Source organism: Doryrhamphus excisus, chromosome 19 (assembly GCF_030265055.1).
Source record: "Doryrhamphus excisus isolate RoL2022-K1 chromosome 19, RoL_Dexc_1.0, whole genome shotgun sequence".
In the NCBI taxonomy this organism is placed as follows: domain Eukaryota; kingdom Metazoa; phylum Chordata; class Actinopteri; order Syngnathiformes; family Syngnathidae; genus Doryrhamphus; species Doryrhamphus excisus.
Genome location: NC_080484.1, coordinates 2,981,895 through 2,999,495, shown reverse-complemented (window position 1 = coordinate 2,999,495; position 17,601 = coordinate 2,981,895). Strand labels below are relative to the sequence as shown.

The 17,601-nt window shown below is 29.0% G+C and overlaps 1 protein-coding gene across 1 annotated transcript in view; it reads left to right on the top strand.

The window, feature by feature from the left end:
- Positions 1–503: 503 nt before the first annotated feature.
- Positions 504–17,601, top strand: part of ror2 (receptor tyrosine kinase-like orphan receptor 2) — a 54,125-nt gene continuing 37,027 nt past the window's right edge. The window contains exon 1 of the mRNA XM_058057776.1: positions 504–725. Within this exon, the coding sequence (XP_057913759.1) occupies positions 644–725 (82 nt within the window). The 5' untranslated portion in view covers positions 504–643. The remainder of the gene's footprint in view (positions 726–17,601) is intronic.

The window sequence follows — 17,601 nt, the reverse complement described above, 5'->3', positions numbered from 1 at the left end:
CAAAATAAGATAAAACCACTCGAAATGACAAATATATCGACATAAAAACAATATACACAACACACACGACCAAATATTAAACAACACATTTTGTCTGCAGCTCTTTAACCGGATTTACTCTCATCAATGCCAGCTGGGTGCAACTACGGAAGCCCGGGAGGAGCGGAAGTGAAAGGATAAAATAAAGCACATACAAGGAAAGCCATGAAAATAGATTAAACAAAATAAGAAAAATAAATAAGTAATTGAAATAAAATTCACACAATTACTAAATAATAATAAATTCACATATTTAGAAAATAAATAATAAAATGCATTTTTAACTCCGGTACACAAGCACCTAAGTGCGCAAGCGCCGCATGCATATAAGTACAAGTACCACGAGCTCCACAAAGACGAAGTACACGTATTTCGCCAGTAGATGTCGCCATTTTGCTTCTGCGGTATCGGGGACCCTTTGGGAGGGAGTTGTTGTTCGCGGGCTCTGGTGCGGTTCCGCTGGGTTCTGGTAGTCGCTTCGTCCCGCAGGATCCAGCAGACATGACTCCTCCTCACAAGCCGACAGGACTCCTTCCGTCCCGGACTGCCTGTTGACTCGGAAGGCAGAGAAGAAGACGAGGAGCTCCTGAAAAAAGAGGGCAAGATGAACTTTTCTTTTCCTGCTAGAAACTCCGTGAGGAATTTGCTGTGGGTGTTTTTCCTGGGTGTCGCCATGAGATGCTACGGTAAGATATTTTTTTCATAATTCATATTCTTATACGAAACTTTGCCTTTTGTGTTTTTTTTCTTTCGCTTTTATTTACCTTGTTTTCAACTTTTACAACTTTGCTACAAAAGTTTGTCGTGCATACGAAGTGGTGGTCAAAGTGTGGCCCGAGGGCTCATTCATTGCAATCGAGCAAAAAAAAAAAAAAACACCAACAATTTTTATTTTATCTTGAAATCTATGTATCATAAAAACAAAATGGCTTACCAATGAGATATTATTATTATTATTATTATTATACATGGGCTACAACATTAGCTAGCTTGCTAGTTTTTAGCATTCTGAATGCACTACAATGTGTTATATTTTTTGTGAAATTGTACTTATTGACAAAATGAGTGTAGTTTGTGGTTATCATGTGTTTAAAATGAATATTTAGTTATTAAAAAGCAGATTATGAGTGTTTTTATTTTGGTTTGGATGCTACGTGTTGCTGATTGTTTCAGTATGCGTCCGCTTTGGTTGATTTCTTCAAGCGAGAAGGAGTCATCGAGGTGGGAGGGGTGATCTTATTGGGGGGGGTCCCTTGAAAGTGTTTTTGCCACTTGAAGTCTCATTGTGGTTTGGATGTGGTCTTCACAAGGCCTTCAAGAAGGCTCGTGTCGTTGTCATGTTAATTGTCCCCTGCTGAGCTTTGTCTTTGTCCCTCATCTTCATTCATTTACCTTCCCCGTGGGGCGGGGGGACGGGGGCCGGGGCGGGGGAGCGGAGGTTTCCTGCTTTCAGCTCTCACCATTTGCTATGAAGGGTGGCCGCCCCTCCCCCTTTCACCCCCCACTCAGTCTTTTTTTTTCAGTGGGGCAAGAAGCAGTTCTTTTCATTCTTATCTCAATGACATGAACTCAACAGCAATAGACTTTACATTCAAAGGCCCTGGACATACAGTATAATATACAGTATAATATACAGTATAATATACAGTATACACGTATAATGGTGATGGTAATGGTTTCATTTCATTTGAACATGCATCAGATTACAATTGAGTGCATCCCATAATCAGTTCACAGTTCCACATGTCCAAAAGGAGTAGGAAGAAGCAAAGCTTATTAAATCCTACCCCTCCATCTGGTACTTTTACAGTCAGTAACTGTTACATTTGTTCACTTCCTGCTTTCCATAATACCGTTTAAGGTTTTTTTTGTGTTTTTTTTAAATAATGTACCTCGTACCGAAGTACAATTACAATTGAATGCATCCCATAATCAGTTCCCAGTTCCACATGTCCAAAAGGAGTAGGAAGAAGCTAAGCTTATTAAATCCTACCCCTCCATCTGGTACTTTTACAATCAGTAACTGTTACATTTGTTCACTTCCTGCTTTCCATAATACAGTTTAAGGCTTTTTTTTACTTTAAATTTAATTTAATTTAATTTAATTTAATTTATTTTATTTTATTTTATTTTATTTTATTTTATTTTATTTTATTTTATTTTATTTTATTTTATTTTATTTTATTTTATTTTATTTTATTTTATTTATTTTATTTATTATTATTTTTTTTTTTGTCCCGTCCCAAAGTAGGAGGTGATATGAGCATCCAATGCCATAATGGGTACCATAGTAAGTGTCAATATAGTGATATATATAGCACATCTTAATGTACAGTATACATAAAAAACTATACACTAACATTTCCTTTATAATTTTTTCATGCAAAATAAATATTTTCTCCCTACAGTATTTTTATGCTAAAGGTAAAAATGCAAAATTTTTCATTTTTATCCGTCCATCTAACCCTAACCCCATCCACTAGGGTCGTGGGGGTATGCTGGAGCCTATCCCAGCTGTCTTTGGACGAGAGGCAGGGTACACCCTGGACTGGTCATAATTAAATGTAATATATATTTGATTTAAATTCAAGTTTTACTTAAATTATAAAATAAAAAATCAAGTTATAAATAAATTAATTACAAATGAATTAAATGATATAAACTATTTTAAATTTATAAATGATCTATGTATGAAAATCAATGAATTATTTAAATATATATTGTGTATAATATGCTATTTAATTTTAATAAATTTAATTTAATTACATTTAATTAAATACTTTATTAAATGTACTGTAAATGTAAAAGTACTCCATGTATATATGTGTATATATCATTCATTCATTCATTTTCTACCGCTTATCCTCACGAGGGACGCGGATAAACAAAAGTTTTACTTAAATTAAATCATAAAATAAACTAAAAAAATAATCAATCAAATTATAAATAAATTAATTACAAATGAATGATATAAATGATATAAACTATTTTAAGAATTGTATAATATTGCATTTAAATATTTAAATATATTTCGAGTATAATATTCACTTTAATTTTAGTTAATTTAATTTAATTACATTTAATTAAATACTTTTTTAAATGTACTGTAAATGTAAAAGTACTCCATGTATATATATATATATATATATATATATATATATATATATATATATATATATATATATATATATATATATATATATATATATATATATATATATATATATATATATATATATATATATATATATATATATATATATATATATATTAATTCATTCATTGTCTACCGCTTTTCCTCACGAGGGTCGCGGATAAATTAATCAAACAAATTATAAATAAATTAATTACAAATGAATGATATAAATGATACAAACTATTTTAAGAATTGTATAATATTGCATTTAAATATATTTTTTGTATAATATGCAGTTTAATTTTAATTAATTTAATTTATTTACATTGAATTAAATACTTTATTAAACATACTGTAAATGTAAAAGAGAATTTTTAAAAATCAATTAATAAATCAGAAACACACATACATATCTGTAAAATGATACTCACTATTATTTCTATTAATTCAAACAAATTCAACAATAGAAAAGTCCAAATGCAAAATACATGATGTAATACGATTCATCTAAATAAAAATATAAAATTGACGAATAAAATATGATATGTGATGTCATTCTAGCATTCCTAAAAAAGTAATAGTGGATGTTTTTATCAGTATGAGATTTACGTTGTATTTAAATGATAATAAAATCCCATTGTATTGTTGATTATTGATATTTACATTTCCATACAGTATTGATGTTGACATTTGTAGAAGCTACGGTGCCAGATGAAGACATGCATTGTCGATGCGTTGTGTGTGTCTGTGAGATGGATGTGTGCATGGAATTAAAGCTGTCCGGTCATACTAATGTGCATGTAAACGTTGCCATAAATCTATGAAATGACACCAAAGCTGGAATGAGTAGAAAGTCACAGCATGACTCACACATGTGCACTTAAATGCTGCTTTCAATGCCGCCGCCGCCGCTTCTGCTGCTGCTGTTGCGGCTTCAAATGAGACCAGAGGCCTTTCCTCTGCTGTGGGGGGGTGTTTAAGGAGCGCACGGCTATCCCTGTAATCAAACAGAACCAAAGCCCTTAGGGATCCTTCAAACCATCCCCCAAGCGCAGTACTCGTTGACTGCTTGGTCGACTCACGAGGTCTTCATATGTGACTCCTTCGACCATCAATCATTGCATGCTGTTGCACATAAACAAAAAAACAAACAAAAAAATGTCAAGAAGAAATAACGTCTTATGAAATAAATTCAAACAGATCATTCTGGAAATCCAAGGAAATACAGCTGGAAAAGACGCAGATTCTGCAACATCTAAAATGTTTCCTGTGCGGGTTATTGTGTGTAGCTGCTCTATAGGAGACAACGACTCGATACAAAATGAGCACAATAAGTCCCCTTTAAGTCAATGTATTCCTATTTATTTGTAATTATTTTTTTACCGTTTTATTAAGTCATTATTTATTGATTTGTAATTATTTTTTTACCGTTTTATTAAGTCATTATTTATGTATTTGTAATTATTTTTTTTACCATTTTATTAAGTCATCATTTATTTATTTGTAATTATTTTTTACCGTTTTATTAAGTCATTATTTATTTATTTGTAATTATCATTATTTATTTATTTGTAATTATTTTTTACCGTTTTATTAAGTCATTATTTATTTATTTGTAATTATTTGTTTTACAGTTTTATTAAGTCATTATTTATTTATTTATAATTATTTTTTACAGTTTTATTAAGTCAGTATTTATGTATTTGTAATTATTTTTTACCGTTTTATTAAGTCATTATTTATTTATTTGTAATAATTTTTTACCGTTTTATTAAGTCTTTATTTATTTATTTGTAATTATCATTATTTTTTATTTGTAATTTTTTTACCGTTTCATTAAGTCTTTATTTATATATTTGTAATTATTTTTTACAGTTTTATTTAGTCATTATTTATTTATTTATTCGTAATTATTTTTTACAGTTTCATTAAGTAATTATTTATTTATTTGTCATTATTTTTTTTACCGTTTTATTAAGGCATTGTTTATTTATTTGTCATTATTTTTTTACCGTTTCATTAAGTCATTATTTATTTATTTGTAATTTTCTTTACCGTTTTATTAAGCCATTATTTATTTGTTTGTAATTATTTGTTACAGTTTTATTAAGTCATTATTCATTTATTTGTAATGATTTTTTATGATCTCAGGGAAGAAATATTAAATTAAATTAAATTAAATTAAATTAAATTAAATTAAATTAAATTAAATTAAATTAAATTAAATTAAATTAAATTAAATTAAATTAAATTAAATTAAATTAAATTAAATTAAATTAAATTAAATTAAATTAAATTAAATTAAATTAAATTAAATTAAATTAAATTAAATTAAATTAAATTAAATTAAATCAAACCATTACCATTACCATTACCATTACCATTACCATTACCATTACATCTCATGCTCTTATATGGACATGTATGCTATAAAAGCACCAGCCACCACCTGCCTTTATCAGGAAAAAGGAATGTAAACATTGAATATTTCATTTCATTAACACAAACAGCAGACTTGAGCTTGTTGTGCCAAAGCTTTAAAGAACTCAACTTGACACATTTTTCTATACCACAAATCCTACCAGTCAATATTTGTATTCAAAATAAATCGTATTTTCATTGAGGTGTTGGAAAATAAGTATCAATTTGACACCATGAATGCCACATTGTTCTTAAATGCCAATCCGGTAGTGTGAGCATGATGGAGGTGAAGAAAGGTTTCCATGTGGAGCTTCAGCTTCAGCAGCAGCAGACTGAGGTTGTGTGTCAGTAACAGTCACAAGGATTGAGTTGTAGCGCCAATGAATGAGTCAAACATGTTGAACATGTGCTTATTGACGCGCTAAACACTAGCGTCTTCTCAGGAAAGTGCTGCCGTGGTTCTATGCGAGTGTGTGTGTGTGTGTGTGGGGGGGGGGGGGGTGACGCTTTAAGTGCTTTGAATGAATGAAGGCCACAGTCGGACATGCTGTCATTTATCCTTTATGCGCCCGATGCCCGTGTTTACACTGAAGCACCGTTTTTTTTTTCAACGGTCGGATCTCGTGTTTATTTTTAAGGCGCAAGTAAACACGAATGACGGCACGACAAAGTCAAGAACATTTTGTTTCTACACCGAGTCCCTAAAAGTCTGGACGCATTGGCGAAAATATCATAGATAAAAAAGGAACATATCGTATACAGTTTCATGTCAATAAATAATCATTTTAATTCATACATCTTATCATTTTAAAATATTTCTATCTATTTTTTAAATCATATATATCTTATATCTTTATCGTCATCAATTAGTTGAATTTATAAATGTTAATATTCTATATATATATTTATATTTTATAAATATAGATATATATTTAATATTGTATTTAATATTCTATATATAGATAAATATATAAATTATATAAATTATATGTTGAAAAGTAAAAAACTACATAAAAACATGTAGTTTTTTGTTACATATATATATATATACAACAAAAAACATAAAAACATGTAGTTTTTTGTTATATATATATATGACAAAAAAACTACATGTTTTTAGTCAGTTATATATATATGACAAAAAACTACATGTTTTTAGTCAGTTATATATATATATGACAAAAAAACTACATGTTTTTATGTAGTTTTTTACTTTTATAAAATAAATAATAAAATAATAAATAATAAAATAATAACAAATAAATAAATAATGACTTAATAAAATGGGAAAAAATAAAAAAATAATTACAAATAAATAAATAATTTTATTTATTTACTTTTGTATAAATAATAATAAAAAATAAAATAATAAAAAATAATTACAAATAATTAATAACTTAAAAAAATGGTAAAAAATAATTACAAATAAATACATAATTTTATTTATTTACTTTTATATATATATATATATATATATATATATATATATATTACAAAAAACTACATGTTTTTATGTGTTTTTTTACTTTTCAACATTATAATTTCCTATGTACAACAAAGAAATAATACATTATAAATATTCACATATTTTGCTTAATGGATTGTAATATAATATTATTTCTATTATGTTTGCTGTACAAATAACAACATTTTGTTTGTTATTATTTTTTAAATAAATAATGTTTTCATTAGATATTAAATTATTGTTAACATTATATTTTATTTAATTTAAATGTAATTAAATTTCAATAATGTGAGCAAATTATATAGATGAATTACATTTATTAATAAAAATATTTTGCTTGGATCATAAATAACATGTTTTTGTTTGGATTATTTTTACAGTTTAATAATTATTTTTGGAAATTATTGTATTGTTTAAAATATTTTTGAATGTTTATTATTAATTTAACAAAGCAATTTATTATATATTATGAAACTAAAGAAGGCAATTGTATCATTTTAATATATTTTTTATTTTATTTTAATTTTGTATTTTTTATTTCCTTTATTTTGATAATGGTATTTTTTGTAACATTACATATTTTTTTAAAATAAAAAACAATTCACTTTTTTGGGCTGTAATGTACGTATGTCTATTGTATTGTATATCTTATACTCGAGGAACATCTCAGGCCACTTTCCAGATGGATCAGGTCCATGACCACGCTCCTCACGTGAACTAAAACCAACTGAAAGCCACATGAGGAAGCACTTTGGCAGCGGCGGTTTCTTCCCTGTAAGGAAGAAACTCGAACAGAAGACTCAGTCAGTGTGATGGAGCAGAGAGAGCGAGAAAAGGCTGAGCGAGGGATCGTTACGTACTCGCTCTACCTCCTGCACGAGCGTTTTTAGTCAGATAGAACGGCTGGAAATATGAGCTGGAAACCTCATATTACAAATATACAACATAAGGTGGCCAGAAATATTTCAGTATTGAACAAAGCAAAATTTGTTCTCAATCAGAAATCACTCCACACTCTTTATTGCTCTCTGGTTCTACCATATCTTACTTATTGGGTGGAAATATGGGCTAATAAAAATAAAAATAAAATAAAAATAAAAATAAAAATAAAAATAAAAATAAAAATAAAAATAAAAATAAAAATAAAAATAAAAATAAAAATAAAAATAAAAATAAAAATAAAAATAAAAATAAAAATAAAAATAAAAATAAAAATAAAAATAAAAATAAAAATAAAAATAAAAATAAAAAATAAAGCCAAAGGCAAAAAAGCAATCTTCACTCTAAATGTACTGCAAAAAAGGCCAGTAAAGATAATTCATAATTTCTAAAATCATTAGATTATTATGTCATTATGTCATTGTATGGTCATATCACCTCGTAAATTAAATTAAATTATATTAAATTAAAAAAATTACTGAAATCATATTAGGAAAGCAGGAAGTGAACAAATGTAACTGTTACTGATGGTAAAAGTACCAAGTGGAGGGGTACGATTTAATAAGGATTAAATTAAATTAAAGTGAGAATAAAATAAAATAAAATAAAATAAAATAAAATAAAATAAAATAAAATAAAATAAAATAAAATAAAATAAAATAAAATAAAATAAAATAAAATAAAATAAAATAAAATTAAATTAAATTAAATTAAATTAAATTAAATTAAATTAAATTAAATTAAATTAAAAAAATATACTTTAATCATATTAGGAAGGCAGGAAGTGAACAAATGTAACTGATTGTAAAAGTAACAAATGGAGGGCTAGGATAAAATAAAATAAAATAAAATAAAATAAAATAAAATAAAATAAAATAAAATAAAATAAAATAAAATAAAATAAAATAAAATAAAATAAAATAAAATAAAATAAAATAAAATAAAATAAAATAAAATAAAATAAAATAAAATAAAATAAAATAAAATAAAATAAAATAAAATAAAATAAAATAAAATAAAATAAAATAAAATAAAATAAAATAAAATAAAATTAAATTAAATTAAATTAAATTAAATTAAATTAAATTAAATTAAATTAAATTAAATTAAATCAGGAAGTGAACAAATGTAACAGTTAGTGATTGTAAAAGTACCAGATGGAGGGGTAGGATTTAATAAGCTTTGCTTCTTCCTACTCCTTTTGGACATGTGGAACTGGGAACTGATTATGGGATGCACTCAATTGTAATCTGATGCATGTTCAAATGAAATAAAACCATTACCATAACATTCTTGCAAATATTTTCTGAAAGCTTTTCATGGGACAACCCAAAGGAAACAACACATTGATGCAATGTAAAGTAAATGTAAAGTGAGTAAGTATGATAAAACCAGTGAAGATGATGTGTTCGCTGGAGGGCTTGACGTGTAATGGACGTGACAGAACGTTCCTACAAACCATGCAAACGTTGACTTTTTTTGCTGTGAACATGCTTTTTGCCTCGAGGGGTTTGTAAAACACATTCTAGCATGTGTGTCTGAGCGCACACCCTGTCATTATCACCTTTATTCAGAGCGCAGTTCATGCCGTCTCTGTGCTGCCCTCCTCGGAGTGTGGTTGTCACGTCATACACGCTATTCAACATCGGCACCCTCACATGGAGTTCAGCTTTTATTGTTTTATTGTTACATACCATAAAGTTATATTTTATTCATAAATACAATACCAAATTATTGTTATTTATCGAGTTAAATATTTATCAGGTGTCCAAACTAACAACAGCCTTGTCCCAAATCGATAGACCGGTAGATATGGTAATGGTAATGGTTTAATTTCATTTGAATATGCATCAGATTACAATTGAGTGCATCCCATAATCAGTTCCCAGTTCCACATGTCCAAAAGGAGTAGGAAGAAGCAAAGCTTATTAAATACTACCCCTCCATCTGGTACTTTTACAATCAGTAACTGTTACATTTGTTCACTTCCTGCTTTCCTAATATAATTTGAGTATTTCAAAGTAAATTTAATTTAATTTAATTTTTACAATCAGTAACTGTTACATTTGTTCACTTCCTGCTTTCCTAATATAATTTGAGTATTTTAAATTAAATTAAATTTAATTTAATTTAATTTTTACAATCAGTAACTGTTACATTTGTTCACTTCCTGCTTTCCTAATATGATTTAACTAATTTTTTATTTCATTTTATATTTTATTTTATTTCATTTTATTTCATTTTATTTTATTTCATTTCATTTTATTTCATTTTATTTCATTTTATTTCATTTTAAATTTCATTTCATTTCATTTTAAATTTCATTTCATTTCATTTTAAATTTTATTTTATTTTATTTTATTTTATTTTATTTTATTTTATTTTATTTTATTTTATTTTATTTTATTTTATTTTATTTTATTTTATTTTATTTTATTTTATTTTATTTTATTTTATTTTATTTTATTTTATTTTATTTTATTTTATTTTATTTTATTTTATTTTATTTTATTTTATTTTATTTTATTTTATTTTATTTTATTTTATTTTATTTTATTTTATTTTATTTTATTTCATTTCATTTCATTTCCTTACTCAAAGGTCCTTACTCAATCCATCCAGACAGATAGTTCATTCATCTCCAAGAGAAAATCCACATCTTTTTTTTCAACAGCAGTAGCATCCTCCGAAACCCACAATAGCCACGTTTACATTCCGAATGGAATCTTTCCGAAAAAACCTTTCCGAAAACAATGGTATACATGGAAAGGAATATTCCAATCTCTTGTTTACATGCGGCGCTATAATCAAACAGAATAGTCAATGGGGCATGCCCAGTAAAACGTAAACATCAACATTACGTGATACCGACTTTTCAGAGTTTTTCTTCTGTATTGCCAGTTTTTCGTTGGTCCAGTCTTGAATTTTAGTTTGGATCAAAATGAAACTTTCCTTAGCAGTCCAGTTCCGATTGCTGGCCTCCATTTTTAAAAGCGAAGAACGTCTGGATCTGCGTGTTACGTCATATCTGAGCATGCGCTGAAAGATCAATTTAAACAGGAAAAGATCAAATTCAATCTTGCTAATATTTTAGAATGAAACTGGGGACATGTTTTATATAGATACATATTTTATTTTTATGAATAAAGTATAGAAGGGTTTAGATTCTGTTCCACAGATGGCGCTAATGCACAACGAAAGCTGCTTGCCAACCGCCAATAAACAACAGAAGAAGAAGAAGAACGCAGTCTGACAACTTTCCGTTTGTGCGGAAATCGGATTGGGGAAAGGAATATTCCATACATTCCTGGGAATCCCATTATATTTTCATTGGGATTGGCACTTTTCTTTGGGAATGAGGTGTATACAAAGGTTACATTCTTTTACCGTTTGAGCAAATAAACCAAATGCAATTGGAATATTTGGGTCCATGTATACGTGGCTAATGGCACCTTTATTTGTCAACTTAAGCAAAAGTAAGCATATGTTTACTTTTTCACACAAAAAAGTAATTTCCGCATGCTTGAAAACCGTAATTGAACTTTGCACACATTGAATAATTTTTATAATAATGTGGCAATAACGACATAATTACATGACCACATGCAGCATGGTGCCAAAGAGGAAAGATCCAACATTCCTCAGCTGTCAGCAGTCAGCCTATAAGTACATGGAAAGGGCAATCGGCCCCAGGTGCGTTCAGTAGCTCCGCCTCCAGGCAGGAGCAGGGGATCTGAAACAGAAAGTAAACAAGGAAATGTGGAATTTCATTGGAATTTCATGGCAAAACTTTTCTATATTTTCTGTTTTTCTTGGTATATTTTATCATTGAATATCCTCTGAGTTCAGCCTCTCAAATGTAGCAAGTGTTTGGTTTGGTTTGTTCAGAGCCTAACTAACATTACGCGATTAATCGAAACAACAAGCTTCAGATTAATTGACTGAGGAAATAATTAGTTGCAGTCCTACATTACATTATATTATATAGTATTTAGGGCAGGGCTGCACGACTGATGAGTGGTTAAAATAAAAAATAAAAATAAAAATAAAAATAAAAATAAATAAAAATAAAAATAAAAATAAAAATAAAAATAAAAATAAAAATAAAAATAAAAATAAAAATAAAAATAAAATAAAAATAAAAATAAAATAAAAATAAAAATAAAAATAAAAATAAAAATAAAAATAAAAATAAAAATAAAAATAAAAATAAAAATAAAAATAAAAATAAAAATAAAAATAGCAAGTGTTTGATTTGGTTTGGTTTGTTCAGAGCCTAACTAACATTACTCGATTAATCGAAACAACAAGCTTCAGATTAATTGACTGAGAAAATAATTAGTTTCAGTCCTACATTACATTATATTATACAGTATTTAGGGCAGGGCTGCACGGCTGACGAGTGGTTAAAATAAAAAATAAAAAATAAAAAATAAAAAATAAAAAATAAAAAATAAAAAATAAAAAATAAAAAATAAAAAATAAAAAATAAAAAATAAAAAATAAAAAAAATAAAAAATAAAAAATAAAAAATGTTTATTTTTTGTCTAGCTGAATAAGCATTGTGTTAGCATATCTTACACCTATTCAGCTTGTTCTCTATTCTTTTATTGTTAGAACTTGCCTTCCAAGAGAACGTAAAATAAAAATAAAAATAAAAATAAAAATAAAAATAAAAATAAAAATAAAAATAAAAATAAAAATAAAAATAAAAATAAAAATAAAAATAAAAATAAAAATAAAAATAAAAATAAAAATAAAAATAAAAATAAAAATAAAAATAAAAATAAAAATAAAAATAAAAATAAAAAAAATAATAAAAGGTGGTTAGCGCGCAGGCCACACAGCTATGAGACCCGAGTTCGATTCCACCCTGTGTGGAGTTTGCATGTTCCCTCCCACATTACAAAACATGCTAGGTTAATTAGCGAAATTGAAGTGTTAAAGCAGATTAATCCATTGTCATTTTTTATCTGATTAAACATTTCAATACGATTAAATCCCTGAAATGTAGATGACAATGAATTTTGGGTAGTTTATTCAAGTAGTGTTACCATCTTGCCGTAGTCACAGGTGAGAATAGAGATTAGTAATTAATTACTTTTAATTGTGATTAATCAAAATGAATCCACAGCAACCTTGTAACTAATGTGACTAAACATTTTAATCATTTAATGCGACTAATTTAATTAAATTTTATATTCATTTGTATTATTTCAAATACTATGCTAACTAAATGCTAAGACAAACAAGGAGTGGTGAGAAACAAAGCAGGTCTTTAGTAAAAGCGGTCGTGTTTTGGAAGGACACTCACACAGGCAGGCCGTCTATCTTCTGGTTCATTCAAACCGAGCGTGTCCATGGGAATGTCATGCATTGCTCTAATTAGTCCCAGAGCAGGGCCCATAATGAGTACCAGACCCACGACACGCTAACAACATTCAGCAGCATGTCGTTTGTCACCATACCGACACCTCGCGTCAGGAAAGCTAGGGAAAAAAAACACATTTTTGTGTTTCAATGATCACTTACACATATACACGGTACACGTATAGCTGAATAATAAACAATACATAGAGCAACTTCTGATCAATAAAAAATAAAAAATAAAAAATAAAAAATAAAAAATAAATAATAAATAATAAATAATAAATAATAAATAATAAATAATAAATAATAAATAATAAATAATAAATAATAAATAATAAATAATAAATAATAAATAATAAATAATAAATAATAAATAATAAATAATAAATAATAAATAATAACATAAAATAACATAAAATAAAAATAAAATAAATGAAAAATAATGTCGTTTGTCACCATACCGACACCTCGCGTCAGGAAAGCTAGGGAAAAAAAACACATTTTTGCAGTTTTTTTTGTATTATTTGATAAAAGTTATTATTTAATATGTATTTATAGCTGCGGATTAGCATTAGCATGTGAGCAGCACGTCCCCTGAGAAGCACAGCTGCATGGCAAAAATGAGGACTAAACTAGGCTGGGTTGTAAAAGGAAATATTCATGATTTTTTAGTTCCTACTGTACGCAAAGAAAAGGAATTGGGAGCGACCTTGTTTTGTTTCAAGTTTTGAAAAAAATTCCCGCATTCCAGTGGACGACACTGCACACGTGAGAACAATGAAATTGACCATGAATCCAACATGGATTTGTGATGCTTTTTTTGGGAGGAAGAAGTGTCTCAATGTACACATTTCCAGCTAAACCATTTCCTGTTTTCCATAGTTCATAATTTCCATAGTTTTTCCAAAGTTGCCATGTTTGCATGTACAGTAAACCTCGGATATAATCGGATTCAATTGTTCCCACTGGTTTTGTCCGATATAAGCGAAATCCGTTATATGCGTATACCGGAAAATGTCCGTTTTACGCATATATCGGATTTATATCCGGTATATGCGTAAATCGGATTTTATCCGTTATAAAAAGGCACTTCCTTGACTATGTTTCCAATGTACCTGGACGCGCAGGCAACGCTGCAAACGCTGCAAATGACGTCGTATAGCGGCCTGTCACGATTCGGCGAATCGGAGCGCCACGATGCGGCCATCCGATATATGCGAGGGAAATTTCATGGAAATGCATTGGAACGGGACTGGAGATTTTGTCCGAAATAGGCGAAATCCGTTAAAAAAAATCTGATATATGCAATGAATTTTTATTGGAAATGCATTACAGAAAAATCGGTTCTTTTTTATCTGTCCGTTGTGAGCGAATTCCCGATATATCCGAGTCCGATATATCCGAGGTTTACTGTATCGCCAATTTCACACAGCTCATTAAAAATAATGAAATAATAAAGTCTGAAGGATCACTTACACACATACACGGTACACATATAGCTGAATAGTTGTCGATTATTTGGATAATCCGTGAATGTAAATTTAATGTTGTTGTGGGGTCTTTTGTGACCTCTTGGATAACTTGTTGTTGCGCTCTTGGGGTCATTTTGTTTGACCGGCCACTCCTTGGAAGATATTGGATTTGCTCTCGCTGTGGTTCACTAGAGTCCTAGAGCTTTAGAAATGGCTTTATAACCTTTTTGCCTTTTCCAGACTGAAAGATCTCAATTCATCTCAGGGAGGTTGTGTTGTGTCACACCACTGTTTATGCACCATCTTTGACCTAAATTTAACATATTTTCCGAACTATAAATGGCACTTTTTTCATAGGTTGGCTGTTCCTGTGACTTATACTCCAGAGCGACTTATAAATGAAAAAAGTGTTGATGTTACATAAATACTGGACACCTTTTCTGTTCATGTTTATTTTTAGTGTAGCTGAATAAGCATTGTGTTAGCATATCTTACACCTATTCAGCCTGTTCTCTATTCTTTTATTGTTACAACTTGCCTTCCAAGAGGACGTAAAAAATAAAAATAAAAATAAAAATAAAAATAAAAATAAAAATAAAAATAAAAATAAAAATAAAAATAAAAATAAAAATAAAAATAAAAATAAAAATAAAAATAAAAATAAAAATAAAAATAAAAATAAAAATAAAAATAAAAATAAAAATAAAAATAAAAATAAAAATAAAAATAAAAATAGCAAGTGTTTGATTTGGTTTGTTCAGAGCCTAACTAACATTACTCGATTAATCGAAACAACAAGCTTCAGATTAATTGACTGAGAAAATTATTAGTCTCAGTCCTACATTACATTATATTATACAGTATTTACGACAGGGCTGCACGGCTGACGAGTGGTTAGCGCACAGGCCACACAGCTAGGAGACCCGAGTTCGATTCCACCCTGTGTGGAGTTTGCATGTTCCCACATTACAAAACATGCTAGGTTAATTAGCGACTCCAAATTGTCAATAGGTATGAATGTGAGTGTGAATGGTTGTTTGTCTATATGTGCCCTGTGATTGGCTGGCCATCAGTCCAGGGTGTACCCCGCCTCTTGCCTGAAGTCAGCTGGGATAGGCTCCAGCACCCCCGTTACCCTTATGAGAATAAGAATAAGCGGTAGAAAATGATTGAATGAGTATTTAGGGCTGTCAAAATTGAAGTGTTAAAGCAGATTAATCCATTGTAATTTTTAATCAGATTAAACATTTCAATACGATTAAATCCCTGAAATGTCAATGACAATGAATTTTGGGTAGTTTCTTCAAGTAGTGTTACCATCTTGCCGTAGTGACAAGTGAGAATAGAGATTAGTAATTAATTACTTTTAATCGTGATTAATCAAAATGAATCCACAGCAACCTTGTAACTAATGTGACTAAACCTTTGAATCATTGAATACGACTAATTTAATTACATTTTATATTCATTTGTATTATTTAAAATAAAATAAAAATACTAAAAATGCGATTTATACTCCAGTATACTTACAATACTTGCGTTCCAAGCGGACGTAATGTCTGTTTTGGTCAAGTAGTTTGGAAAATAAATTACTCCAGTGTGACTTATATATGTTTTTTTCCGCATAACTATGCATTTTTGGCCTTGTGCCGCTTATACTCCGGAGCGACTTATAGTCCAGACAATACGGTAGTAGTATTTTAGTAGCAGCCATCTTGTCACTTGAAATCCACATTATACGTTTAGTCGTTTGCCTTGTGGTACAATACGCATACAAGGATGTAAATGTTGTTTAACTCTGAGGTTATTGCGTGATCTCCGGAGTTGTGTCACATAAATTGTATCATCTGTGAGCTGAGCGACCCGGGGTCTGTTCCTCTGGTGCTCGGTCAATGTCGAGTCAAAGCCCGTGTGAAACCGCCAGCGTTTGTTTAAGCTTACATTTCCTCATGTTGCTGAGCATTTCCACCTCACGTGTTTGTCAGAGGAAGAGTTAGTGAGTTGACTAAACATGTGGCTGGCCATCATCATGCCTGCATCAAAAGTTCTTTGGAGCCTCAGGGCGCTGCTGTTGAGTCTCCTCATAATGATCCTGTTGAAGTGTTTTATGGCGCATACTTCCCTGCATGTGGAACTGCTCACAAACGCTCTTGCATTGGGGATATTTGATTATAGCTTTTAACTCTGGCTTTGTGCGCACCAACAACAGTACTTTCAAAAGCATGTTTTTTCTATATTGCTTATCCGCATGCTGGAGCCTATCCCAGCTGTCTTGGGGCGAGAGAAGCGGGGTACACCCTGGACTGGTGGCCAGCCAATCACAGGGCACACATAGACATATAGACTTTGGTAATGGTTTAATTTCATTTGAACATGCATCAGACTACAATTGAATGCATCCCATAATCAGTTCCCAGTTCCACATGTCCAAAAGGAGTAGGAAGAAGCAAAGCTTATTAAATCCTACCCCTCCATCTGGTACTTTTACAATCAGTAACTGTTACATTTGTTCACTTCCTGCTTTCCATAATACAGTTTAAGGTTTTTAATTTAATTTGCGGTCTAAGATTAACTATATCCTATATATAAAGGTCAGTAAGGATAATTCATAATGCATTCAATAACCCTAACCCTATTAATTTAATTTAATTTAATTTTATTTAATTTAATTTAATTTTATTTTATTTTATTTTATTTTATTTTATTTTATTTTATTTTATTTTATTTTATTTTATTTTATTTTTTTTATTTAATTTTTA